Source organism: Papaver somniferum, chromosome 9 (genome assembly GCF_003573695.1).
Source record: "Papaver somniferum cultivar HN1 chromosome 9, ASM357369v1, whole genome shotgun sequence".
Taxonomy (NCBI): domain Eukaryota; kingdom Viridiplantae; phylum Streptophyta; class Magnoliopsida; order Ranunculales; family Papaveraceae; genus Papaver; species Papaver somniferum.
Window position 1 is genome coordinate 13,480,544 of NC_039366.1, and position 27,892 is coordinate 13,508,435.

Sequence of the window (27,892 nt, forward strand, 5' to 3'; positions counted from 1 at the left end):
TTGAAAAGAATCAAAATTCACTTCGCATAAGGTTGCGAAATTATACGTAATTAACTTCTATAAGAAATTGAGGCATACAATAAGAAAAATTTACAAAATCTCTCATTTGGATACAAATAACAGAGGCAAGTATGGGAATGAATGAAATTAGAAAATATTATTTGTCTCCATATGATAGATTTACTCAAAGATTCAAAAATTAATGATTAGATTGATTAACTGTATTGCAAAGAAAAATTGTTTTAATGAATATAGGTCAAAATGAAAGAAAAACAAATATATATAAAGAAGGAAGGAATAAATGTACAAGTATTACAGAGAATCAAAGAAATAAACAAAGACTACTTCTTAGTTGATCCTTCATTATCTTCATCGTACTTTTTTCCTTCTTCGTCTGCGTCAGAATCTTCATCACCATCAGAACTTTCATCACCATCAGAACTTTCATCACCATCAGATTCTTCATCATCAGCTTCGCTATCAGAAATAATCAGACTGGGATTATTCTGTGGGATCTCTTCCAAGAGACAAGGATAATCAGATTGAGGGATATTATGATCGTCACAAACCATTTGGATGGTTTGATTGCGAAAATGCATAGCATCATTCATAAAATTCGCAACAGTGATCTTGATTTGATTCTTTAATCTAGAGTACTTATCGTCGCGAGAAGAAAGATTCTTTGCGAGTTTCTCCTTTTCAGCTTCGAGTTCCTCAATCTTTTCACGATATCTACTTTCAGAATATGCGAGCAAAAGACAATCCATTATTAACTTGATGAAAATTCATAAGAAGCAAAAGATTAGTAAAGAAGAGAAGTTAGTAACCTTCTCTGCCAGAAATCATATCTCTAATCAAGGTTGTATGCTCAACTTGGAGACTAACATTTACACCTAAATCTTTTCTAGCATCATCTAAGATTTTCGCATCCTAAACAAATTCATCCTCATTACTTATAAGAAGACGAGAACGAATTTGGTTTTCCCTTTCGCAGAGCTCGATGTTCTTGCGGTTAGCCTCATCTCGTTCAAGTTGAACTTCAAGAAGAGTCTCTTGGAATTTCGCCAAAGCCTTAGCACCTTGATCAGAGATACGATCCTTATCGTCTATGAGACCGCTAATTTTGGTTCTTAACTCATTGGTTTTCTCTTTAGAATCAAGAAAGAGACGCTTAAATCGGTTGGCTAAGCCTAAACTAGACCTATGGTCAATTTCTAAGAGGCGAAATTTAGATCTAAGCTCATTCAGAGAAAGAGACGAAATTTTATCATTTGAGAAACTATTTAAGGAATTATTAAGACGCTCAAGAAGGGTATCATAATCCAGGCATTAGGAAACGAACGAAGAAGGGTAGCTTCATCAGAAAGACCATAAATGTCTGCAAAAAGGATCATTTAAATAAGATAAGACAACAGGATGAATGAATGAAGGGAAAAGAGAAAAGTAACATACCGTAAAGATGATTATTAGCTTGTTGAAGACTAGATATTCTGTTCTTATACGAAGAAGAATCAATTTCTAGTTGTCTATTTTTCTCGCGAAGATCTTTAACTTCAGCTTCCAATTCTTCATTCTTTGTGCGCAATTGAAGATTCTTCTTTTCAAGATTTTCGCGTCTCCTTTCTAGATATGAGGCAACAACAAAAGAAGCTTTTCCAGCCTACGAGAAAAAATAAAAAATATTAATATAGAAAGAAATTTTGAGCTATGAAAATGAAGAAGTAAAAGGATGAAATTATACCAGACTATTAAGAGAATGCAAGAAGTCGGGAGTCACTGATCTAGAAACTCCACGAAGAGAACTATCACCATACAGCAAAGGGACATCGCAAATTGTAGCGAGAGCTTTGCAGGTATTAGCGAGTTGGCTATCTCCCATTCCTTGCAGAGAATCAGAAAAGAGGCCAGAGAGCTTAGCCATAGAAGATTCAGGCGGAAAATCATCACTTGCGGCAAGATTATCGTTGGCCTCATCATCCTTGTCACTTTCAGAATTTTCATGAGAAGGAATATTTGAAGGAGAAGAAAAACGTACTTTCCTTTTCTTTGAAGGAGGAGCAGTTGATCTTTCTCTGCGAAGAACACCTTTGCTTTTATCACCAGTCTTCGCAACATCAGCAGGTTCTTCTATTTCATCAATAATCTTCACACACATGTATAAATAAGAAAGGGAAGCAACAATATACTGTTTAAAATCATAAAAGAAAATTTTCTGACCTCATCTGTATATGAGCGAAGAGCTAACAAGGTACTAGCTCTCATAGTCCTATTATAACTATCTTTCAGTTTTTGGATCTGTAGCATATCGCAAGGGTCAGCGAACAAAAGAATAAATACAAATAAAGAAATATAAAGTGAGAAAAATTGAAAGCAACATACCTCTTTATCCTTCTCGGGCCAAACGAATACCCAAGGTTGATAGGTAGCGAGATTATCAGGGAGAATATTTGATCCAGCAATATAAGGCCCTTTTAGCATCAAGGGAAAAACACACCACTTATCATATTTGGAGTGGCGAGGAGTTGTGTTCTTACCAGAATGCCAATCAATATCTTGCATAAGTATTTTTGCTTCATCAACGTTATGTTTCCTTTTCAAACGAATACCCCAGCGAGTCGCTACTGTATATTTCTCAGCAATTATTTCTAAGTCTGCGAATTTAGGATCCCTAAATTCTTTGGAGTATAGAGATCCTTTACCAGAACCACGATTAGCGAACTCTAGCATCAGACGGATGCAATCTCCACTCAGATGGAAGATAGCTCGCGAAAATCCCGAATGAGCAAAAATTTCATAGAATAGAGGGATATCTGGGTCGTAAAGACGAATCGGAAGACCTGCGAGGATTTGACCTAGAGAAATTATGATTGATTGATCATCATAATATTGATCAGAAAAAAGTTTGATAGAAAGAATTGATTTGGCACTTTCACCAGGAATGGTAGAAAGTGTGAAACCTTTCTCTGCAAGATCTTTTTGAACGTCTTTTAAGTTCTTCTCATGTTTATGGCCACTTGGAGGCATATTTGAATATAGAGTATGGGAATGAATAAAAAGTAAAAAGATTAAAGAAAGGAGAACTACAATAACGGAATTTACGGAAGAACAATAGAGTTGCAGAGATGAGAGAATAAAAAGAGAAGAGAAAGTAAAAAGAAAATGGAAAGAAGAGTAAGAAGAGTATATAAAGAAGATTTTTTTTTACTCGAAGAAATAAACACCTTTAAGGCGAAAAGACGTGAGCGGCTGAAAAGAAGCGGTTACAGAAGACGTGTCAAGAAATAAATGGAAGAAAGGATACGTGTAGTGTAGGATTTCCTGCAACTACAAAAGAAAGAAACAAATACTACTTTTTAGTTGATCCTTCAACATCTTCATCAGAATTGTTCACTTCTTCGTCTGCGTCAGAACTTTCATCACCATCAGAACCTTCATCACCATCAGATTCTTCATCATCAGCTTCGCTATCGGAAATAGTCAGACTGGGAATGTTCTTTGGGATCTTCTCCAAGAGACAATGATAATCAGAATGAGGAATACTATGGTCATCACTAACCATTTGAATAGTTTGATTGCGAAAATGCATATCATCATTCTTAAAGTTCGCAACAGTGATCTTGATTTGATTATTTAATCTGGAATACTTGTCGTTGCGAGAAGAAAGATTCTTTGCGAGTTCCACTTTTTCAGCTTCAAGTACCTCAATTCTTTCGCGATATCTACTTTCAGAATCTGCGAGCAAAAGGCAATCAATTAATAACTTGATGAAAATTCATAAGAAACAAAAGATTAGTGAAGAAGAACAATTAATAACCTTCTCTGTCAGAAATCATATCTCTAATCAAGGATGTATGCTCAACTTGGACACTAACATTTACACCTAATTCTTTTCTGGCATCATCTAAGATTTTCGCATCCCAAGCGAATTCATCCTCATTATTTATAAGGAGACGAGAACGAATTTGTTTCTCTTTCGCAGAGCTCGGTATTCTTGCGGTTAGCTTCATCTCGTTCAAGTTGAACTTCAAGAAGGGTCTCTTGGAATTTCGCCAAAGCCTTAGCACCTTGATCAGAGATGCGATCCTTATCATCTATGAGACCGCTAATTTTGGTTCTTAGCTCATTGATTTTCTCTTTAGAATTAAGAAAGAGACGCCTAAATCGGTTGGCTAAGCCTAAACTAGATCTATGGTCAATCTCTAATAGGCGAAATTTGGATCTCAGTTCATTCAGAGAAAGAGATGAAATTTTATCATTTGAGAAACTATTTAAAGATTTATTAAGGCTCTCAAGAAGGGTATCATTATCCAAGGCATTAGGAAATGAACGAAGAATAGTAGATTCATCAGAAAGACCATAAATGTCTGCAAAAAGGATTAATCAAATAAGATAAAACAACAGGATGAATGAATGATGGGAAAGGAGGAAAATAAACATACCATAGAGTTGATTATTAGCTTGTTGAAGACTAGAGATTTTATTCTTGTATGAAGAAGGATCAATTTCCAGTTGTTTGTTCTTCGCGCGAAGATCTTTGACTTCAATTTCCAGTTCCTCATTATTTGCACGAAATTGAAAAATTTTCTTTTCAAGAATTTCGCGTCTCTTCTCCAGATCTGAGGCAACAACGAAATAAGCTTTTCCAGCCTGCGATAAAATATAAAAAGTATTAAAATAGAAAGAGATTTTGAGTTACATTAATGAAGAAGTAAAAAGACGAAAGCATACCAGACTATTAAGAGAATGCAGGAAGTTGGGAGTAACTGATCTAGAAACTCCGCGAAGAGAATTATCACCATCCATTAAAGGAACATCGCAAATTGTAGCGAGAGCTTTGCAGGTATTAGCGAATTGATTATCTCCCATTCCTTGCCAAGAATCAGAAAAGAGGCCAGAGAGCTTAGCCACAGAAGATTCAGATGGAGAATCTTCATTTGCGGCAAGGTGATCATTATCCTCATCATCCTCATCACTCTCGGAGTTTTCTTGAGAAGGAATATTTAAAAGAGAGAAGAAGGACAGGTTATTCCCTGCAAAGAGAACCTTTGCCTTTATCACGCAACATTGGTAGGTTCTTCTATTTCAGCAATAATCTTCACACACAGATAGAAATAAGAAATTGAAGCAACAGTATACTGTTTAAAATCATAAGAGAATATTTCTTACCTCATCTTTGTATGAGAGAAGAGCTAACAAGGTATCCTTCCTTGTCCTATGATAGCTATCTTTCAGTTTCTGGATCTGTAGAATGTCGCAAGAGTCAGCTAACAAAAGAATAAAGACAAATAAAGAAATGTAAAGTGAGCAAAAATGGAAGAAACATACCTCTTTCTCCTTCTCGGGCCAAGAGAATACCCAAGGTTGATAATTAGCGAGATTCTCAGGAAGAACATTTGACCCAGCAATGTAAGGTCCTTTTAGCATTAAGGGAAAAACACACCATTTATCATCTTTGGATTGGCGAGGAGTTGTGTTCTTACCAGAATTCCAATCAATGTCTTGCATGAGTATTTAGCTTCATCAATATTATCTTTCCTTTTCAAGCGAATACCCCAGCGAGTATTATCTTTCTTCATGGAGATCAATTCATAATTTTCAAAGAAACTCGCTACTGTGTATTTTTCAGCAATTATCTCCAAGTCTGCGAATTTAGGATCCCTAAGTTCTTTGGAGTAAAGAGATCCTTTACCAGCACCACGGTTAGCGAATTCTAGCATCAAACTGATGCAATCCCCACTCAATTGGAAGATAGCTCGCGAAAATCCCGAGTGAGCGAGAATTTCATAGAATAGAGGAATATCTTGGTCATAAAGGGGAATGGGGAGACCTGCGAGAATTTGACCTAGTGAAATTATGATTGATTGATCATCACAATGTTGATCAAAGAAAAGTTTGATAGAAAGAATTGACTTGGCACTTTCACCAGGAATGGTAGAAAGTGTGAAACCTTTCTCAGCAAGATCTTTTTGGACATCTTTTAAGTTTTTCTCATGTTTGTGGCCACTTGGAGGCATATCTGAATATAGATTATGGGAATGGATAAAAAGTAAGAAGATTGAAGAGGGAAGAATTACGGTAGCAGAACTTACGGAAGAACAATAGAGTTGCAGAGATGAGAGAATAAAAAGAGAAGAGAAAGTAAAAAGAAAATGGAAAGAAGAGTAAGAAGAGTATATAAAGAAGATTTTTTTTTACTCGAAGAAATAAACACCTTTAAGGCGAAAAGACGTGAGCGGATGAAAAGAAGCGGTTACAGAAGACGTGTCAAGAAATAAATGGAAGAAAGGATACGTGTGATAAATGCAGAATATGAAGAGATGGACAGTTGCAGCGTTTCTCACATCGTTCTCTACTTTGTAGAGAAGATATGAGAAGAGACAAGATGTAGGATCAGAATCTCGCAACAATAATGCCTCAGCGAAATTATCAACAACACAACAGCGTCGCAGAACAATTTCAGAAATGACATAATAAACGACGTCAGCTAAAATCATGAGAAAAATGTGATGGTTCTGCGAAAATAAGAGAGTTTGTGAGATTAACATTTGTAAGGTTGCGAGAATGTCGCAAGCTATATCCGAAAATAAAGGAAAGATTAGCTGTCATCCACTATGTACGTCCCTATAAATAGTCGTTCAGTTGTAAAGGAAAGGGAGAGATCTTTTTCGGATTGAGAAGCAAGTAAATAGGTGAGAGAAAATCTAAAGCAGTGGTTATTCTTGATTCCTTTATCTTTTCTTGTAAGATTGTTCGAAGATTCATCAATAAAATTAATGAATCTAGTACGAAGATTCAGAGCAGCACGTCTGAATTTCTAGTACAGCCCGGCAGAACACGTAGCACACTAAACACGTGATTTCGTGGGCCGGGATGTGTCAGGCCGGAACGTTTTACCCATACCCAACACCATGGCTGAGGGCAGAAATCACTAGCCCCTATTTAAATTCTGAATAAATTAAGGCCTTGCCACTTAATTGGGGCCTATAACTACATGAAAAAATAGGGTCATTAAGAAGTAATTCATGGAAAACCCTTATCCATTATTTTTGTTAATTCCTAATATACCCTTGTACAATTTGTGTTAATTCGAAAAATTAAAAAGTGTTTAATCAAGATAATCCTGAGATTAACTATGAATCACCACTTGTAAAAATTTTAATTTTTTTTCAAAAGACTCGATCCAGAATCGGTTTACGTTAGTGTATTTGTAAATCGATTCTGGGTTGGGTTTTCTCCAAGCCACGATGTATACCCAGAATCGGAGTTTCATCAATACCCACATAAACCGATTCCTAAAATCGGTGTTTATATATATATATATATATAATCTGATTCTTAAAGTTACAGAACTTTTCTTCTTAGAAATCGGGTTACATATATATACATGTAAATCGATTCTGAAACTGAACCTTTGGGAAACTGTCAGAATCAAATTACATATAGGTACATGTAAACCGTTTTGAAGTTGTACTCGTTTTGAAAACGAGTATAAAGTTATACTCAACTTCATACTCAAATTAAGAAGTTGTACTCGTTTTGCAAAACGAGTATAAAGTTATACCCAAATTAAGAAGTTGTACTCGTTTTGAAATAGAGTATACAGTTATACTCGTTTTCAAATCGAGTATATAATTATACTCGTTTTCAAATTGGGTATATAATTATACTCGCTTTCAAATTGGGTAAAATCATGCATAATTATTTTGGGTTAACCAGAATCGGTTTATACGATACATATATAAAACTGATTCCTGACATTGCACAACAGGAATCGGTTTATAAGAATGCTCATGTAATCTGATTCTAACAAAAAAAAAGATACAGAAAAATTGAGAACAACAATCGGTTTACTCGACACACATATAAAATCTTATTCTAACATTATACATCAACAATCGGTTTTTATAAGTGCTAATATAAGTCGATTCTGGTTCAAATTTCTCGAACCAGAAAACATATCAAGGACAATCGGTCTTTGTGGGTATGAACATAAACTGTTTCTATTTGCAATCGGATCACATATACATTAACGTTAACCGATTCTGATAAACCAGGAAAAATTAGATTTCAAAATTTTCAATTCTTGAGCAATTTTATGTTACCAAAACCTAGTTTATAGGATTGGGTTGAGAAGAAAATAAGAAGAATCAGTTGAAGTGGAGATGGAAATGAATTTGATTTTGATTTTAGTTTTTGATTCTATGATTTTAGTTTTTAAATTTTATGATTTTAATTTTATGATTTTGATTTTGATTTTAGTTTTTAATTTTATGATTAGGATTTGATGGGTACAAATTAGTAGTATTAATATTTGATAGAGGGTAAAATGGTAGTTTCATCAAACTTAGACACCCCTTATCATTCTTTATGGGGTGGGTGAAAAAATCCATAGGCCCCAATTTAGCCAGGATTTAAATCACCAGGGCCCCAAATTAATACAAGTAAATAATTTTCCCAATCATCAAAATTTTTGGTACGAACCGTCCCCTAAACTCCCTAAAAACTATCATGTCGGACGGGTGGAATTCACCCTCTCGGAATCCGCAGGGGGCCATTTAAAGGTCAGTTTACGAGACACAGCGGTTTTGGGGTAGTTTGTGGTAGGGGTGGGAGCAGTGTAATCAATATCGGCCGTATCGGTCGATACATCGGGGATATTTCGGATATCGGCCTTGGAGCGGTAGGATAAGCATTGTATCGGAGATACGATATCTTGGCGATAATATCGTCTGATATTCGCCGTATCGGCCGATATTTTGGGGGTATTTCGTGATCCTATTTTTCTTGATGAGCATGATGAAAATGATGAATGGTTGGATCCACAGAACTTGGAAGACTTGGCGGTAGAAGGTGATAATGTAACTTTGGATGCTTTGCAAGATATTCTTGGTGAAGAAAGTCGGCCAGTTGGTAGTAGAGGTGCATGTAGCTCTCGAAGTAAGTCTACTTACCCAACCGACTCTGAGTATGATGGATATGATACTGATCAATTAATGCTAGACACAAATTATGGACTACTTGATGGAGCTAATGGAGTTACTGAAGATGATGATATCAATAGTGGCTCGTATGATTTTGAATAAGACTGTAATATCCTTGTTTAATTACCATTTTAGGTAGTAAATTTTAAAGTTGTTGAAGTTACTCTCCTGTTTTTGGTTTGAACTTTTAACTTGTTTAATTACCATTTTAGGCAGTAAAATTTTAAGTTGTTGAAGTTACTCTTGTGTTTTTTGATAAAATTGATGGTAGTTATAAAATTATAGTCTCTAAATTTGGAACCGACATTTTACTGATATTTGAACGATAATATCCCTGATATAAAATCGTACCAGTGTATCGGTCCTGACCGAGATAAACCGATATCCGATATTAATTACATTGGGTGGGAGGGCGTTCAGTACAGAATTTTTGTTCATAAATATTTCCCTGCACAGCCAAATATTGGCGGACACATGAATCTGTTTCTATTTTTGATCAGTCGGGCAGGCCCTACTGCCTGGCCCGACCCTCCAACCCCAGTGACAACTACTGCGCACGTTACACGGTTACAGGGATTGAACCTTGGACCTCCTCATTGAGGGTACACTTGCAGGCGCACACATGAATTGCATCCCACTAAACATCATTCAATCATATCAACCAAATTTTAGACAAGCTCAAAAATTGTCTGACAAAATTTTCCAACAAACCCAGAAATCTCATGCCCGTTACATCAAGTTAGGGATTTCCCTAGCTGAATCAGACCTTATTAGCTCTTACTGCCAACGGGATTCATTCTCAGTTGCTCGTAATTTGTTCGACGAAACGCCTGACTGGGACATTGTTTCAGCAACAAAGGTTATCGGTCAGTTTGTGAAAAAAGATCGTCATAAAGATGCAATTAGTCTCTTTTCAAGTGTGCTTAAATTCAACTGTACACCTACTCAGTACACTTTCGGAACGGTAATTCATTCTTCTATCGCGTTACGAAATCTTTGTATTGGTGAGCAATTCCATGCTTTTGCGTTGAAGTTGGGCCTTAATACGAATGTTTTTGTTGGAAGTTCGATTCTTAATCTTTATGTGAAGTTAAGTACGATAAAAAATGCTCGGAAAGCTTTTGATGATACAAATGAACCAAATGTGGTTTCTTATACTACTTTGATATGTGGGTACTTGAAAAACAAGAGATGTGAAGATGCTTTACAGGTTTTTCAAGATATGCCTGAGAAAAATGTTGTTTCTTGGAATGCAATGATTGGCGGGTATAGCCAAACTGGTCATACCGAAGAAGCTGTAAATCTATTTGTTAAGATGCGTAGAGAAGGATTATTACTGCCTGTTCACTCGACGTTTCCTTGTGTTTTCAGCGCAGCAGCTAATATAGCAGCTCTTGATATGGGTAAGAGTTTTCATGCTTGTGCTCTGAAGATTTTGGGTTCTTCTTGTGGTGTTTTTGTTAGTAATTCACTGATTAGATTTTACGCGAAATGCGGGGCAATGGAAGATAGTCTTTTGATATTCGATACACTTCAGCAGAAAAATGTTGTTTCTTGGAATGCTATGACTATGATTTGCGGGTATGCACAGAATGGGAGAGGAAAAGAAGCATTGGAGTTCTTCAAACAGATGAAAACTTCTGGTTTTAGACCTAATAGTGTCACTCTTTTGTGTGTATTGCTGGCTTGTGATCATACTGGTCTAGTTGATGAAGCTTTTACGCATTTCAATTTAGCGAAAGCTGAAGACCCTAATCTGCTACAGCCTGAACACTATGCGTGTATGGTTGATCTACTGTCTCGGTGCGGGTATTTCAGTGAAGCAGAAACTTTCCTTCAGGATCTACCTTTTGATCCAGGAATTGGATTTTGGAAATCATTGCTTGGAGGGTGCCAAATACACTCGAATCTGGAACTTGCTAATTATGCAGCTGGACGGGTTCATGGTCTAGATCCTAAGGATTCATCATCCTATATTATGATTTCTAATGCCAATTCTGCAGCTGGTAGATGGAGCAATTCATCAGTAATCAGGACAGAGATGAAGGAGAAAGGAATGACAATAATTCCTGGATGCAGTTGGATTGAAGCCAATGGCAAGGTTCAAGTTTTTGTCACCAGCGACAAGAGACATGCTCAAAAGGATGAGATTTATTTGATGCTCAGAAACCTTTTGGAACATATGAAGGTAGACCACGAAATATGAACTGCGTGCTTGTAATTTGTTCTAGTGAGGCAACAGTCCCACAGTACAGAAAAACCATAACGTTCCGTTTATGCAATCAATTGATTCAATTTAGATTTGCAAAGAATCAAGAGATTTAACAAAGGTGTTGTTACAGAATTATGAACTTTGTTTCTTTGGATCATACAAAATTTGGAAACGAAAATGCACAGTAACAAAATTGGAAGATTTTATTAGATAAATACAGTACATTATGTGCATACACAAAGTATGAAAAAGAAAACAATCACCATGAGAAGGGGCTTGCCCCCAACAAGAAAATCTCATTTTCCAAATCTCTAACCCACTGACATACGCGATTGCAAGTTTTTATAGCCAACGCCTGCAAAGAAAATCAGAGGAAATTCAAACACGGCCTTTTACAAAAATGGATACAATCACATGCTTTAAACTAGTTTGTACTAAATTCAATTAGTTTGTGTAAATCACTGAAACAGATTTCAACCAAGAAGTATATCAGTACCTTGTCTGCAAGTGGATCAAATGCTGCATAAAGTTCAAAATCCGGAGTAATCCAGCACAGTATAACTGCCCAAAAAAAAAATTCCATTTAAATGCAAATAACATTGTCAAAACACAAATTAGAAGGTGAGGAAAGTGTTTCGGCTCATCATACTCCGTAGATAATCCCAAGAAAAAAAGGTGAAGGAAAGATTCCATACCATAATTTTCATTTCTTCTAAATTGCGTTTTATGTGGTCCATTTTCGCCATGCATGGAAGCATAAACCCTCTGGTATGCTCTGTACAATCTGTAAAAAGAGTAAGAAACTATCTTCACGCTGGTGCGGTAAACAGAGACCAATAACAAATCAACTTTGCAACTTAAGGAAGCATTACCCTTTCTGTTGTCTAGAACTGTTTATTGGAGATGAGAACTCTGATGACACATACTGATCCAGATAAATACTTCGATAAACGAAATGCCATAGTCCAGCAGGACCACCAATGCCATAATCTGCTTCTTTTAATCGCTCAAGAGACTCAGGCGTAAGTTTTCCTTGGCCCAGATGAGGAGATGAAGATACAGGACGAGAAGGATCGATAGGCAAATCCTCTACACGGAGACCACCATCTAGCATGGATCTCTGAACTTCAATAAGGACATTTGACTTCACAAGCACCGTCTCGATACGCATCCTACAAAATTTAGTTCAACGTATAAAAATTCTTGAATAAAATTATCTTACAGAGTATTATTTAACCTCTTTTTAGCAGATCATTGCTATATCTATTTCACAACCCTCAAGTTTGTTCAAAAATTTGTACAAAGTAGGGACGATGTGGTATACCTGCAGTCCTTAAGATGATAAAAGGCATCTGAACTAGTGGTAAGCAACATCAAGTACGTATCTACCTGCCAAGCCACAATTTAAAGATGTCATGTACAGAACCAAACCCTAAGCAACTTAAATCTCACACAGACACAGCATCAGTTCATATCCAAAGGTAATTCAAGACTGGCGTCAGATCACAAATATCAGTTGTCAATTAAGAATGATAGATCCGGATACATTCCGCAAAGAGATGAACTCGGTACAACATCTTGGAACAAAGAAACCGCCCATTTAAAAAATAAGCCGAGAATGTATCCATTCCACATCTAACTGACAACCGACAGGACTTCAATGTCACTCACATCAAGATACTGCACATATGCATATAGAAACGCCATTGGATTATATCTTGGCAAGCATATTGGTGAGAACGATTCAGATGTCCTGCACATGGTACGAAACAGTATAATGTAAGATTAAAACATCAAAACAGATAAAAGCTTTTCTAATTGAGATTAGTGTTCTCAACACTTCAAATCACTGAAAAATATAATTGTAATGTAAAAAAAAAAATTGAACAATGGCAATGGGCTTTTACTTGCCTAAAGGATTCTGAGGACAGGACAAAATTGGCAAGTAACAGCATATCATCAGGATGAAGGGATGCCTTTTGTGCACCAACAAGACTGATAACCTGCGATAATTCTTATTAACTTCTAATGCTTGTTTACTTTTGGCAAGAAAATAAGTGTAACAACAACCAACAAAGAAAGCGATAAGTATACCACAACCAAAAGAAGGGCGTGATTGTCTATCAAAGAGATGAAGTAGTTGAATAATAGTTTCTCAGAGGAAGCCTAATCTACAATTGCAAGTATAAAGTTAAGACCTTCAAGCGGAGGAACTGCAGTAGGAATCTTCCACTACACAGACCTGGTTTAAAAAGGTCGGGCTCTACGAGAATAACAAGGGATGGATATTAATAGTTCGCGAGCAGCTCTATATTATAAGTAAGGTGGGGCTGGGAGTTTCTGGTAACCGAACAACATCTTTCATTGTCTCAAAAATGGAAAACCAACTTTGATTTACTACAGCAGGGTGTAGAGACGAACCTTGTGCTTACACATCAATATCGCGAAAAGAACACCTGATTCAGCTACGTCTTGTAATATAGCTCCTGCAGCTTGCCTTGTAGGATAAGCAAGAGGAAGGCAAGTATATGCATGAAGAAATGTAGCAGGGTTCCTGATAAAGGAAGTGTAGATTAGCAAAAGGCTACCACTAATTCAAAAAAACAGGTTCTATCATATGCTTTAATGGAATAGAGCACACGGGCAGAGGAACACACCAACCAAAGGAATGGATAAGCGATGAAAAGACACAGTCTGTTCCCCCAAGCAAGGGTGTCATATCAAACTTTGAATTTCTCTCAAAACATCTATTCACAGACTTAGTTAGGATAAGAAGCATCTGCATCCACAAAAATATGAAACAAGTACACCGTAAATAGAGATAACAGCAGTTCCAGTGTGTAAACCACATTATGAAAAATATCAACATCTTTGTTGGATAAACTCAAGGCAAGTGAACAGCAAGTCAAATACACAACCAGGACATACATCACACCACAATATGGAAAATGAACTACAAATTCTTACCTGACCATAGATTAGTTCCAATTGACCCATTAATGACTCCTGAGGCTCTTCAGTACAGCTTATGCACACCAAATAAATAGGTCCCTTCACAAGAAAAATTACCTGAACATGCAAAAGTTCTGAGTAAAATCTCTAATAAAACTAACTGCCACTAATCTAGGTGTATGGATATGTCAACAAACCTGATGTTTTCCGGCTCTTACGAATTTAACACTGTCTCCCCTGAAAAGGCATCAAGGAAAAAGGATAAACCAACCAATTTTGTCTTACGACATTGACAAAGAGATTGATCAAATTCTACATGAATAAAAGGGGAGTTTTGATATTGTACCCATTCTCCACAAAGGATATAATTGCTTGCAATGTAGCCGAAAACCCAGCAAGCTTGTGTTCATCTCCATACCTTTTAAGTATCATAACCATGATAGTCAAAAGTTACAATTACCAATATACCCAGTAATAGCATCAAACTCTATAGAAGATAGAAAATTTAGTTCCTGAGTTCCCCAAATCAACAATGACACATACCTGGAGTATATTGGCTTGCCAGAATTACTCAAAACAAAAAAATGCTTCTTCCTTTTCCTCCAAGATGCTGAACCATCATCCTGCACTTCATAAATAAATCAAAATGCCACTAGAAATTACTCGAGTCACTGTACAAGAAAAGAATTTAGTACTTCCACATAAAAACAATGCTTACAGTACTAAAACTTACTGACACTGATTATTGCGAGGATGCTTACAGTACTTCTAAAATTTTACAGTTTCATCTGGTCCTACATCAAAATGATCCAACGTCTAATTTCTAACAAGGATGATCTACTTATCACAAAGACCAACCCATCGATAATCATTAAGTATAACACACGCATGCAGGTACTCTTGTAGATGGAAATGCATGTTAGTCTAATAGACTAATCGTCAAATGATGAGAACCTATTATTGCCCATTAAGGATGACAATTTGATCAATAACTAAAACGGACAATAAAAGCATGTACAGTAGTTCAAATACAACTGTCATTTCCAATTCAACCAAAATCCCCAAATTTTAAAGAAAACAAACAGTCCAATTCAAAAAAAAACAAAAAATAGGCAGCAGCACAAACCTCATCTGAATGTCGTTTCCCAGCAACCCACGCACCCGAAGCCCCATCGTTCAAATTATCTCGCAAATTCACACCATCATTACTAACAATTCCATCTTGTTCTTCAATCTCATCAATTCCAGAATTACTAGTTCCACTACTAGTTCCCAATTCACCAGCATATCCACTACTGCTAGGACTTAATACTGCTCCTTCAATTTCATCAACACCACCCCCAGATGAAGAATTCGTCTCTCTAACCCCTTCCTCTTCTTCTTCTGGGACTTCAGTCTCCTCTACAGACACAAAAACTGAACCATTTCGCTCAATTTCCTGCTCAAAATCACCTCCACCACCACCACCAGATGAAAAATTTATCTCTCTAACACCTTCTTCTACAACTCCAACCTCCTCCTTTACAGACACCATTGCTGAACCATTTGCACTAGTACTAGGACTTACTTTTGTTCCTTCAATTTCATCAATACCACCACCAGACGACGAATTGATCTCTCTAGCCCCTGTTTCTTCAACTCCAGCCTCCTCTTTTACAGACACCGTTTCTGAACCATTTCCCTCAATTTTTTGCTCCAAATTATCAATCCCACCACCACCAGATGATAAATTTATCTCTCTAACACCTTCTTCTACCAAAACTTCAACCTCCTCCTCCTCTGCAGACACCATTGCTGAATCATTTCCCCCTTCTTCTTCTTCATCTGGGACTTGGGTCTTATCATTCTGATCGGAATTAACATCACCATCAGATCCATTCACAATCGAAATTGATACTTCTTGTGCTTCTTCTACTTTTTGCGATTCATCGGCCAATGTTAAAGAAGAAATTTGATCTGTAATTACTACTTGTTTAGGGTTTTGATTTGTGGAATCGGGTGAATTAGAATCTGAAGACATTTTCGGGGAGGAATCTAGGGGAATGCGTGTGATTAGAATGAAATTTTAGGGTTAGGGTTTTGATTTTGGGGAGTTGGGATTATTAGGTGTGTGTGAGCATGATCTATCTCTCTGGTTTCTCTTCCTAACAGTCAAGTGGTTAATTTTGTTGCGAATTTGTGTTAAGTATGGTCTTTGTTGACCAGACGAGTGGGTGACAGACTTTGACTAAAAAAATGAAATCTGGTGTCAACAAAAAACGTTTGGATTATAATGTCAGTGAGAATTTCGATCCTTAAAAGATAAATCACAAAATTGGTCAATTAACCCAATAATGATAATTCCGGAGTGAAAAAGATATCTAAAGTTTGATACTGTTTAAATGGACGAGAATGTAAAAATAGTCAGGATGTAAACAGTTTCATCCTGCCCATTTTCAAATACTTTTTCTTATTTTTAATTTACATCAGGATGCATCCAGTTTCATCCTCGCTCTTTTTTAAATTTAAGCCAGGATGAATCCAGTTTCACTCTTGCTATTTTTTTCATGTCCATTTCACTCATCCTAATTTTTACTCGTCTATTTGAACCATGTTTTAAAAATATTTGGGCAAATAACCCATTTTCCGAAGATAAATCATAAGCAATCAACAGATCAAATTTGCTCAGCCAGGGAAATTGGAATTTGTACATGCATCTTTGTATTTTTGTATACAAGCATCAAAAACGGGATCATGCCATTTTTGGTCTAGAAAATGTTTGCTTGGAATTATGTCATGAGGTGATTACCCATGTTTTTGAGGGTGAAAACGGTTTCTGCTGGTTTTGGTAATTTCGGGTGTGTGGGTGAGAAACGAGTCTAAACCCTAAACAATGTACTGTAAGGGAGTACTTTAGATTCGAGAGATCAATATGTACAAATCCGGCATAAACCAAGAAATGGTCGTTCCAGACTTGCTTCGGTCACAAAGTGGAGGAGAAAGGGTTGGTTTTTTCGGGAGGGGAGGGAAGCGAAGAGAGTGTTGAGACCACAATAGTTGATTCTGGAAGAGTAGTTGTGTTTACGACTTGTATCAGAAAAAGGAAGCTAACATATGGGAAAGCTAGCAAATGTTTTCTGAGTGTTGTATGCTCCTGACCAGAACTTGTTGTTCGGTGGAAATAGGTAAGACCTATTTATACAAGTCGAAGTGAAACGTACCCTGGTCTCGTAAGAAATTGAAAACGGGTAAGTAAATGGGAGGAGGTGGTAACCGGTAACGCCTGGAATTGAAGTTCCATAAAAGAAAGCGTTTCACCATTACTCCATGTATTTACTAACCGCCTCATCCCTTATGACACTGTCTTGTAACGGGCGTAGTGTACGCCGCACGTTGTAAACCGCCAAACCAATATCCAATAAGCATCCCCCAGTTTGTGACATGTGTTGATGTCTCGAGTGTTTTCGTGAAAAACATGTAGCATGTTGTTGTTGTTTGGCAAGTTGAGCTTGGGAGACTTGACGTCTCGGTGGTGACCTTCGACGGTCGATATTTGGCATCTTTAGAGGAAGGGTAGTCGTTGATTATTGCAACCCTTCGTTTGGTATCCTGTGGTATGAAAGCATGGCCGGCATGGATTTAATATGGGATAGTTTAGACGCGGCCAAAAGCTGGGGTTTTGGCAATGTTTGGGCGCGACCAAAACTAGAGCCTGGCGTCGGCCCAAAGGTTGCCAAGCGTTAGCTGGTAACCTTCGACGGCTAAGATATGCATCTTCGATAGAAGGATGGTTGTTGATTGTCGCAAGCCTTCGTTTTGGTAGCCGCAAAGGGAAGGCCGGCATGGTAGGGTTTAGGTGCGGCAAGGTGGTTGGCCAAAACTAGAGTTTTGGCGTTGGGCCAAAGGTTAACATGCATTGGTTGGCGACCTTGGACGGTTAAGATTGGCGTCTCAGATAGAAGGATGGTCGTGGATCATCGCAAGCCTTCGTTTTGGCAGCCGTAAAGGGAAGGCCGGCATGGTATGGCGCGGCAAGGTGGTTGGCATGCCATTGGCACATGCGGCATGGCCGGGATGCCTTGACGCAATTTAGGCGTGGCCAAAACTAGGTTTTGTCATTGGGCCAAATGTTACCATGCGTTGGTTGGCGACCTTGTACGGCTAAGATTTGCACCCAAGATGGAAGGATGGCCGTTGATGGTCGCAAGCATTCGTTTGGGCAGCCGTAAAGGGAAGGCCGGCATGGAATGGTGCGGAAAGGTGGCTGGCATGCCATTGGCACATGTGACATGGCCAGCATGCCTTGGCGCGGTTTAGGCGTGGCCAAAACTAGGGTTTTGGCGTTGGGTCAAAGGTTACCATGCGTTGGTTGGCGACCTTGGACGGATAAGATTTGCATCTAAGATGGAAGGATGGTCGTTGATGGTCGCAAGCCTTCGTTTTGGCAGCCGTAGAAGGGAGGCCGGCATGGTATAGCGCGACAAGGTGGCTGGAATGTCATTGGCACATGTGGCATGGCCGGCATGCCTTGGCGCGGCTTAGGCGTGGCCAAAACTAGGATTTTGGCGTTGGGCCAAAGGTTACCATGCGTTGGTTGGTGACCTTGGACGGCTAAGATTTGCACCCAGGATGGAAGGATGGTCGTTGATGGTCGCAAGCCTTCGTTTTGGCAGCCGTAAAAGGGAGGCCGGCATGGTATGGAGAAGCAAGGTGGCTGGCATGCCATTGGCACATGTGGCATGGCCGGCATGCCTTGTCGCGGCTTAGGCGTGGCCAAAACTAGGGTTTTGGCGTTGGGCCAAAGGTTACCATGTGTCGTTTGATGACCTTGGACTGCTAAGATTTGTACCCAAGATGGAAGGATGGTCGTTGATCGTCGCAAGCCTTTGTTTGGGCAGCCGTAAAGGGGAGACCGGCATGGTATGGCGCGGCAAGGTGGATGGCATGCCATTGGCACATGTGGTGCGGCTTGCATGGTTGGCATGCCTTAGCGCGGAGACGTGGCTGGCATGGCATGCCATTGGCACAGTGGTGCGGCTGGCATGGCATGCCATTGGCACAGTGGTGCGGCTGGCATGGCATGCCATTGGCACAGTGGTGCGGCTGGCATGGTTGGCATGCCTTGACGTGGAGACATGGCCTGCATGGTTTACCATTGGCACGGTGGTGCGGCTGGCATGGTTGGCATGCATGCCTTGGCGCGGAGACGTGGCTGGCATGGTTTTCCATTGGCACGGTGGTGCGACTGGCATGGTTGGCATGCCTTGGCGCGGGGATGTGGCTGGCATGGCATGCCATTGGCACAGTGGAGCGGCTGGCATGGTTGGCATGCCTTGGCGCGGATGTAAGGACCCTCAAGTTCGTCAACGCTATTGGACCAGTCAAGAGACGATTTAGCCGATAATAACACGATTAGTTTAACACGGACGTTAATTATAGAAATTAATCTAACAACGATATAGATACGAAACTAGTATCGTTAGGTTCGTCTCGAAAAGTTATGCGGAATGGACTACTCGAACGTGTCATTCGGATATTAGACGAAGAATATATCATCAGTTTTATTTGAAGGGCAAATTAGTCTTTTTGCAGTTATCCGGGTGGCTGCATTTTCCAGCTGAACGTGTCATTCGTTGGTCTTATCTAACCAAGTTGGGAAGAGAAAGTTATTTCTCTCTTATTCTTTCTCTTTCTTTCTTGTTTCTTCTTCGTCTTTCTTCTTCTCATCTCTTCTTCTGTGCGAAACCGAGAGACGATTTTGAGGTAGGATTTGAGAGAATCATTTGTTGAATCTAGTGAGAAGATGATGAAGATGGCGTGATTGTAATTTATGAAGAAGATCAATTGAAGATTGATTGAATTTCGAGATAACCTGAGAAGAACGAGATTAGGGTTTGCTATTCTTTGGAGATTAAGTAAGGTTGATGATAGAATCGATCTATTGATGACGGGTTTTGTTTATTTAAGATAAGGCATAATAATTATATGTTGATTCAGGAATTTTAGTGAAGAATTGAAGAGCTTGGGTTTCTCTGAGTTTGATTAAAGACGAATTAGAAGATGAAGTTGACGTAAAGGGGATTGAACTAGTGATGGGTGTGTTCTTATTTGAAGTATAATTGGATGTTTGGGGCTGTTATGGTGGGAATCAAGTTAGGGTTCATCTTATTCTTCCCCAAACTAGAAGTTAGGGTTTCATAGTAATTGAGGATGAAATTAAGCTGTTAAGAAGGGATTCTGTTTAATTGATGTTGTCTAGCTGTTTCTAATGAAGAATTAGTGAATTAGGAATTAAGATTATGCTCTTGAGGATTTTGAACTATGGTTTGTTGGAATTGAAATGGTGATCGAGTTGATGGTAGATATAAAATTACAGCGGGTGGTAAGAACATCAATTCAAAAGATGATAATGTCTGGGTAAGCCTTTAATTGCTTAATTTTGGTATTTTTGAGTTGAAATTGCTAAGTTTATATGAGTTTATATGTTTGTGTTTGAACTGAGGATGAGGTGATCAAGCAATGAAACTGTGGATGTAGGTAGAAGTGGTTTTGATAGTGAACGGTTTGTTGAGTTTGAATTATTGTGTGAGATGATTTGTGTTTGACAGAAGTTACAGATGGAAATTAGTCTGTTATGTGTATATGAGATTATAAGTACTATGAGATAATCTTAGTAGAGGAGATATTGTATGTGGTATTGATTTGGTGAAGAGCAGAGTCTGGAATTGATAGTGAAGTTCAGTTGTGGTGGTTCTGGTATTTTGGGTTACTGGTGGTTTAAGTAGTTGGAATTGAGTCAGACTGTGATAGAGATGAAATGGGTTTAGCCCTGTGAGGATGTAACAAGTGGTGATTGGGAAGAGAATATGTTTGGAGTTGGAACTGATGTTGTTGCAGTGGTGCTGTAAAGGGAGAGAAGTGGCTCGGAATGTGTTTGTATGCTCTACAAGTGATGAGGTTGCAGATATGTTTGATTGTTGCAGGACATTATAGTGATGTTGGACTAATTGTGTTGATTTAGGTTGAAGATATTGTTACTCAAGAAAATTTGAAGGATATAGCATTGGAAGAAAGATTGTAATTCATAAGATGATATGAGTGTTGTTTTGTTGGTGGAAGTGAATGTAAGTTGCAGGGTGTGATTATAAATGAGTTTTGCTGTAGAGGTTGTGCTATTGAGTTTTGTAGAGAGGTAAAGGAAGTATGATTGAGCTGAGTTGAATCTCCTTAGTGGAAGCTTGCAACTGCATTTGCAGGGAAAGCTAAGATTGTATTTAAAGTTGATTTCTGAAGTTTGTTTATGAATGAATGAACTGATGTAATGTATAGTTTGAGGTTGAACTGGAATTTGAGTTGTAGTTGTGTGAGAACCTTTGGCTTATCTGACTGAACTTAGTCAGTCTGACTTGTTTACTTTAGCTGACTTAGTTGGTCTGAGTGAGTTAACTCAGTAATTAGGACTTGACCCGATTTGACTCAGTGGACCATTTGACCAGGACCTTGACTTGAGTTGGACGTTGACTGTTAGTTGACCTTTGACCGTTAGTTCGATCGTTAGTGACTGTTAGTTGACTTTGGTGGACTTGGGCTTAGGGCAGTTTCCTTAATTACACATTTTGGACCTCTCGTGGTCTGAATTAGACTATGGTTTCTTCTACAAAGTTGTAGATATTCATAAGACTTAGTTAATGGGCTTAGAACCATTAGATATACTTGTATGAGCCTTGTGTGAGCCTTTTGGCTAGATTCTTAGACTTCTTGTGTGATTAACAGTTAGTCTGTATTAACAATGATCGATTCAAAGGATGAACCAGTGGATCGTGGATCTCGAGGTAGGCGTGGCTTGTCACCGAAAGAGGTGGGAATACATTTGACTCTTTTGTAACTATTGTTGTTGCTTTTACAAAAGTTTATGCTTAACAAACTCATGCATTGTCTTTTCGTGCATCCCATGCTTTGTTTAAAATGCATTATGATAATTCTGTTGATTATGTGAATTTTTCCACGATTTGGAAAGGACCTGTAATGTTTTGTTGTCAATATGAATTGTTATGGGAAATGAGAATTTCCACGTATGATATATAGGATACGCTCCTTCACATTTATATCTACATGAATTCAGCTTTTATGCTTAGAGTGGGTCACCATGGTCTTGGTGATATCAATAGCTATTAGGTGTGAATTTCCGGTTAGGAATTTAAAACCATATTATACATTGTTTGAAGAAGGAGTTGTCCATATACATGTTTGTTTATTTGAGTAACTTGGTCACTTTTTAATGCTTGGGGAAACATTATTGTTTTCCAAATCTTTCCTATGATTACTTAGAAGTTAAATGTTAATTATTCCCACTTTCAATTTCAGAGACAGACCAGAGTTGCACAGCAAAAGCTCCGAGAGGTTGACTTCTTTAGTTGGTTATAATTTGATATGTTATTATGTTGTATATTCTATTTGTAAACCAAATGACTGTTGTATATGTATCATTTCAGAGAAGATCTTGTATATATATTTCTGAGCAGGGTTAGTTTTGGGTTAAATTTTATAGCAGATTCCTTAATAAAATGCTTAGGTGTATGATTTAGATTCTTAGTGTCTCTGTATTTAGTTAATCTCTTGGATTGTCAGCTGTTAGCTTAGGGGGCGCTACAGCGGGGACGTGGATGGCATGGTTTGCCATTGGCACAGTGGTGCGGCTGGCATGGTTGGAATGCCTTGGCGCGGAGACGTGGTTGGCATGCCTTGGCGCGGAGACGTGGCTGGCATGGTTTTCCATTGGCACGGTGGTGCGGCTGGCATGGTTGGCATGCCTTGGCACGGAGACGTGGCTGACATGGTTTTCCATTGGCACGGTGGTGCGGCTGGAATGCCTTTGCGTGGTGGCATGAGAATTACGGTTTGACATAGATGATGTCAGTCAATGTTAAGGGTTCTGCGGTGGAACATGACTCATATAAAAAAAAAGGTACCCCGGTAATTCTTACGTAGGCATGTTGATTGATTCAATAAATGTGTTAATGGTCATGTGACGTCATGTCAGATGTACAGTTTTACGATTTTAACCCTAAGCTAAAAACCACCATCAACATTAAGTCCCCTGCTTAGCTCGGAACAGGAGCATTGTTGCGAGGTAAGCATAAGATAGTGACAGGCAACGACGAAAATCGAAACGACAAGTCGTGAGAAGATGGTCAGGAAGGTACGCCTAACCTTTTTCGAGAGGTAAGGAGAGTTCATGATCCTCGTGTTTGGCGGCCTTGCATAGATTCTGCTTGTTATGTTGGAACGGGATCCGCAGGCGTTGGTCGGCTTGGAATTAGAGCCGCAAGCGTTGGTCGTCTTGGAATGGGAGAAACTGGCTTCGGAACTTCGGCTACCAAACGATGGTGATGACGCTGGAACTTCGGTTATCAAATGGTAGTGATGGCGCCTGGCAACTTTGTCTAAATTAGGGTTTGGCATGCCGAATCCCTAATTATCTCCCCTTACTAAAATTATTGTAGAATTCTTGTACGAACTCGGATTTTGACGGTACGCCCCTCCATTTGACCGGAAAAGAATTTCCTATCTCCGTACGCGGGAATATTTAGGTTTTGACCTCGTTTAGGAGGTAAAAAACGGCCCGACAGTGAAACTCAGGAAGAATTCAGGAGGGATGTTGCGAGCCCGGGGTAGCATAGTCGCGTCGAGTCCTCTATTCCCGTTCATGGAGCAAGAAGGAAACTTTACTCTGTGCAAACTCTAGAAACTCCGTCCGTATAAAAAGAGGTATTAACCCTCTACTGTTTTTCTGTTGCTCGTCCGAATTCGTGCTTTCGTCTTTGTCTCTCCAGTGGATTCCAAAATTTTCCAAACTACATCGCATTCTTGGGACGGATGGATGAAATATATGCTCGGAAACGATCATGTCAGGGATAATCTTGGAGATTGTGGTTGCGTTGTCGGTCCATCCTCGACTTTAGTTTGTTCAGTTCTTGGACCTTCTGATCGTGATGATGATGTGCTGTGAATGCTTGCATTGTCGAAAAATTCTGGAGTCGCTGGATATTATAGATTAGTTGGGAGACGTATTGTTACCGACGTGCTGCTATCAAGTCTTCAAGGACTTTGTTCCAAAAGACATCCTTCGAACCATCTTCTGAATCTTGGACTATCGTATGGAATGGGATGAGGCGAGCAGTCCCCAATTATATTTCTGTTAGATCCGATGGCACGGCCGAACATGTGAACGTATCTATGTGGCGTGGTTTTGGAGTCTTCGATGCACATGTACGGCTTTGTGTTGAGAAATTCCTGGGGCTCGTAAAACTTTGACAGTGATGTTGAAATCAGAAATAACCTGGTTGAGGGGGTGAAAGCGACCCATGCTGGTAGTCCCCGTGTGTAGCATATTTTCATTGCATCGCCTTGAATTCATGTCCGCAGGATTTGATACAAGATTATTGTACTCTTCTGGTTGCGATGCTGGGATGCTCATAAATTACATGATGAAATATTCTGGATAATGAAGTGGTAGGAATGAGAGAGTTATGTTGTTTGTCATGGCTCCCTCCGTTTCTTCAAGAAAATGTTTCAGCCGCGTCTATGGAGTTATCTCATGAGTCTTTGATGGTCGTCGGGATGGATTGCGATGAGCAGTCCCCAGTCGCATTTTTCTTTAGTTTGTGAAGTTTTTTTCCTCTGAGCAAGCTTGGGATCCTCCGCGGACTCGTAAAGTGTTAAAAGTGTCTTCTAGACAGAGAGGTGGTGATAATTTTGCATTATACCCTTGAAGAGTAGATGAACTTGTTGTGGCTATGGCCTTTTAGTTGACTGTGTCTTCTGAGCTTTGACAGTGAAGGGATTCCGTGTATATCCTCAGTCCCCAAGTATGGTTTACATGTTTTCATCTTTGTAGCGATTGCTGCTGCGGTGAAGCTCTGGCTGGTATCAACAAATGAGTGGCAACAGTTCTTGGTAGCAGACATAATCATAAGAGAGTACATTGTCGTGGTAACAAAGTAGGTTGGCTGGAATTGTATGGGCATCCATGGAAGTAAAAGGATTGGATGAATGCATAAGCGAGCAAACTGTCCATGATCATGAGTTTTGGTGGGATGGATTAAAAGGCGGTCATGACTACGAAGATTGGATAGCTGCGATCATGATCCTTGACATGGGGAGCGTGGTGGTACGACCCTTTGCAGGAAGAAGTGGCGGGCACGGTATGATCCTTGGTAGGAGGAAGCGGCGTTGAAGCGACTTCGGATCTTGGAGAGGATGTTAAAACTTAAGAAGCCAGACGTTGAAGCTTCGGTTTCGAATCCTGGAGAAGCTTATAGAGAGAATGCCGAAGCGTAGCGGCTGCTGGAGCGAATGTTAAAGCGGAGTGGTTGTTGAAGCGGAGCTGCTGCTGGAGCGAACGTTACAGCGGAGCGGCTGTTGAAGCGAACGTTGAATCGGAGCCGCTGCTGGAGGACGTTAAAGCGAAGAGGCTGCGTCAATCAGTGTGTTGTCAAACAGGACACCCTTCAAGCGAACAGTGGTTAGGGGTCCCAGTTCTATCTATCGTGCTTTCCAAGAGAAGTAGGGGTTTGAGAATGGCTTCCTGGATGGAAATAGCTTCTTTCCGGCGTGCAATACGCCCGTTATAAGAAAGTGTCATAAAAGTGAGGCGGTTAGTAATGGCAATAAATAATGGTGAAACGTATTCTTCATTATGGAAACATCAATTCCAGGCGTTACCCGTTACCATTCTCCTCCATTACTCAAACCTTTTCCACTTCTTACGAGACCAGGGTACGTTTTGTTACGACTTGTATAAGTAGGTCTCACCTATTTCCACCAAAGGACAAGTTTTGGTCAGGAGCATACAATACTTAGAAATCACTTGTTAGCTTTCAATCTACTAGTTTTTCACTCTCTGATACAAGTCGTCAAACAACTACTCTTCCCGAATCAACTATTCTGGTCTCAACACTCTCTTTGCTTCCCTCCCTAAGACCAACCGTTCTCCTTCACTTTGTGACTGAAGCAAGTCTGGAACGGCTATTTATTGGTTTAGGCCGGATTTGTACAGATTGATCTCTCGAATCAAAGTACTCCCTTGCAGTACATTGTTTAGGATTTAGACTCGTTTCTCAATTATACACCCGAAATTACCAAAATTAACAAAAATTGTTTTCATCCTCAAACAGGGTTAAATAATTTCACTCAGATCTAGACGAGTCGGATCAAGATGTGTCAGATGATTTGACTCATACTTAGACGAGTGATATCCAAATGACTCAGATGAGTCATAATAAACAAACAAGGTGTTAGACTCTTATGACGTGTTTGGTTGGGGGAATGGAATCATATTCCTAGGAAATTGATTTCATTCCCATGTTTGGTAAATAAGATTATATAGAGGTTAGGAGTAGGATTCCAAAAAAGTAAGGAACACATGTGGGTGGTGGGTTTAGGATTCTCCCTCTTGTGGAAATAGAAATCCAGGGAATAGAGTTCTCTTCCTCCATTAGAGAAATCTTATGGATAGTCACGCTCCTTCAAAATAAAGGAGGCACTACCAATTTGCTCTAATTAGAGGCTACTATGGGTCACTTCCCCCCCCCCCCCCCCCCCCCCCCCCCCACTTTCATCCCCAACTGGTTCAAACACGTAGTGGATACTAGAAATGCCCTACACGGGAAATTGTCTCCCATGTAAATTTTTTTGCCTTGAACATAACAGTCCCCCGTGTAGGGTATTTTGGGTATTTTTTTTTGAATTTTTTTTTCTTGATATGGGACGGTTTCCCAGTGCTGTTTTTCTGTATTCCCATAGTGAGATCACTACTTCGATTGGTCGAGTGCTTCTTTAATATGGAGGAGTTAGTCTCATTTGGAGACTACCCATAGCCTTTGCTCTTAGACTGGGTCTTATGGAGGTTCCCAGCCTCTTGCCGAGTTCTAAAAACTGTGGCCTAAAGTCTCTCTACTCACGTTCTCTATTGAGTGGAATCCTGTGTGAAGAAATTTCAGACGGACAATGATTTTCTGTTTTGAAAAAGTAAAGAAATGCGAAATAGTTAACCGTTTTGAGAATTAAAAACCTTATAATTTAGTGGGGTCCATGAAAAAAAATTAGAACATTTTACTTAAAAATCGTATAAGTTTTTAGATAATGATAAATTATTATCTATTTTAGATTAAAAATTGTCTAAATATAAATAGGGCCATAAAGTTGAAAAAGACAACCATTATCCATTCTTTCCCATAAAAATGGTTAACTATTGCCCGTTCACAATTTAGATAGGGAATTGCGGTTTGGGCTAGGCTCTTCCCAAGCTACTTGTATAGGCGTTTGGAAATATGGCCTGGGCTGAGCCATAAGACCCGGTCTAAGAGCAAGTCTTATGATGGAATTCAACCTATTCCAAGTGTGGAAAAATCATGAAATGTCAAGTCTAATGGCTTCTAAGTTGGGGTTTTTCACAGAAAATCCAAGCAAGGTTCCATCGTTTCGTGGAAGAGTTCGTGGAATCCATCTGAACGCCAATAAGAATAGCGTTAAACGTTATTCTTAATAGCGCTAAGAAAACGCTATTAAAAATAACGTTTTTTTTTTGTCCTTAAATTTAGGATGAGTTGTTGAAATCTAACGGTTGAGAAAAAACGCTATTCTTATTAGTGTCTTTATAGTGCTATTAAGAATACCGTTTTCACTATTCCACCGCTATACTTGCACTTCCATCCACGATTCCAATGCTGAGATGGCGTGGAAAATGAAAGACGGAACTCTTACTCCA

General features: G+C 39.1%; 2 protein-coding genes across 2 annotated transcripts; one reads left to right on the forward strand and one right to left on the reverse strand.

The window, feature by feature from the left end:
• The first annotated feature begins 9,575 nt into the window (after positions 1-9,575).
• On the forward strand, positions 9,576-11,373 carry LOC113310426 (pentatricopeptide repeat-containing protein At5g42450, mitochondrial-like). Its single transcript, XM_026559110.1, has one exon. The coding sequence runs from the start codon at positions 9,604-9,606 to the stop codon at positions 11,185-11,187; it is 1,584 nt and encodes a 527-aa protein (XP_026414895.1). The 5' UTR covers positions 9,576-9,603; the 3' UTR covers positions 11,188-11,373.
• Positions 11,372-16,290, reverse strand: LOC113310425 (vacuolar fusion protein MON1 homolog). Its single transcript, XM_026559108.1, has 14 exons — positions 15,272-16,290; positions 14,689-14,768; positions 14,492-14,563; positions 14,343-14,382; positions 14,161-14,262; positions 13,851-13,972; positions 13,615-13,747; positions 13,105-13,196; positions 12,865-12,946; positions 12,518-12,582; positions 12,066-12,365; positions 11,889-11,977; positions 11,690-11,754; positions 11,372-11,548 (listed from the first exon to the last, which is right to left on the reverse strand). The coding sequence occupies exons 1-14, from the start codon at positions 16,163-16,165 to the stop codon at positions 11,453-11,455; spliced, it is 2,232 nt and encodes a 743-aa protein (XP_026414893.1). The 5' UTR covers positions 16,166-16,290; the 3' UTR covers positions 11,372-11,452.
• Between the last annotated feature and the right edge of the window lie 11,602 nt (positions 16,291-27,892).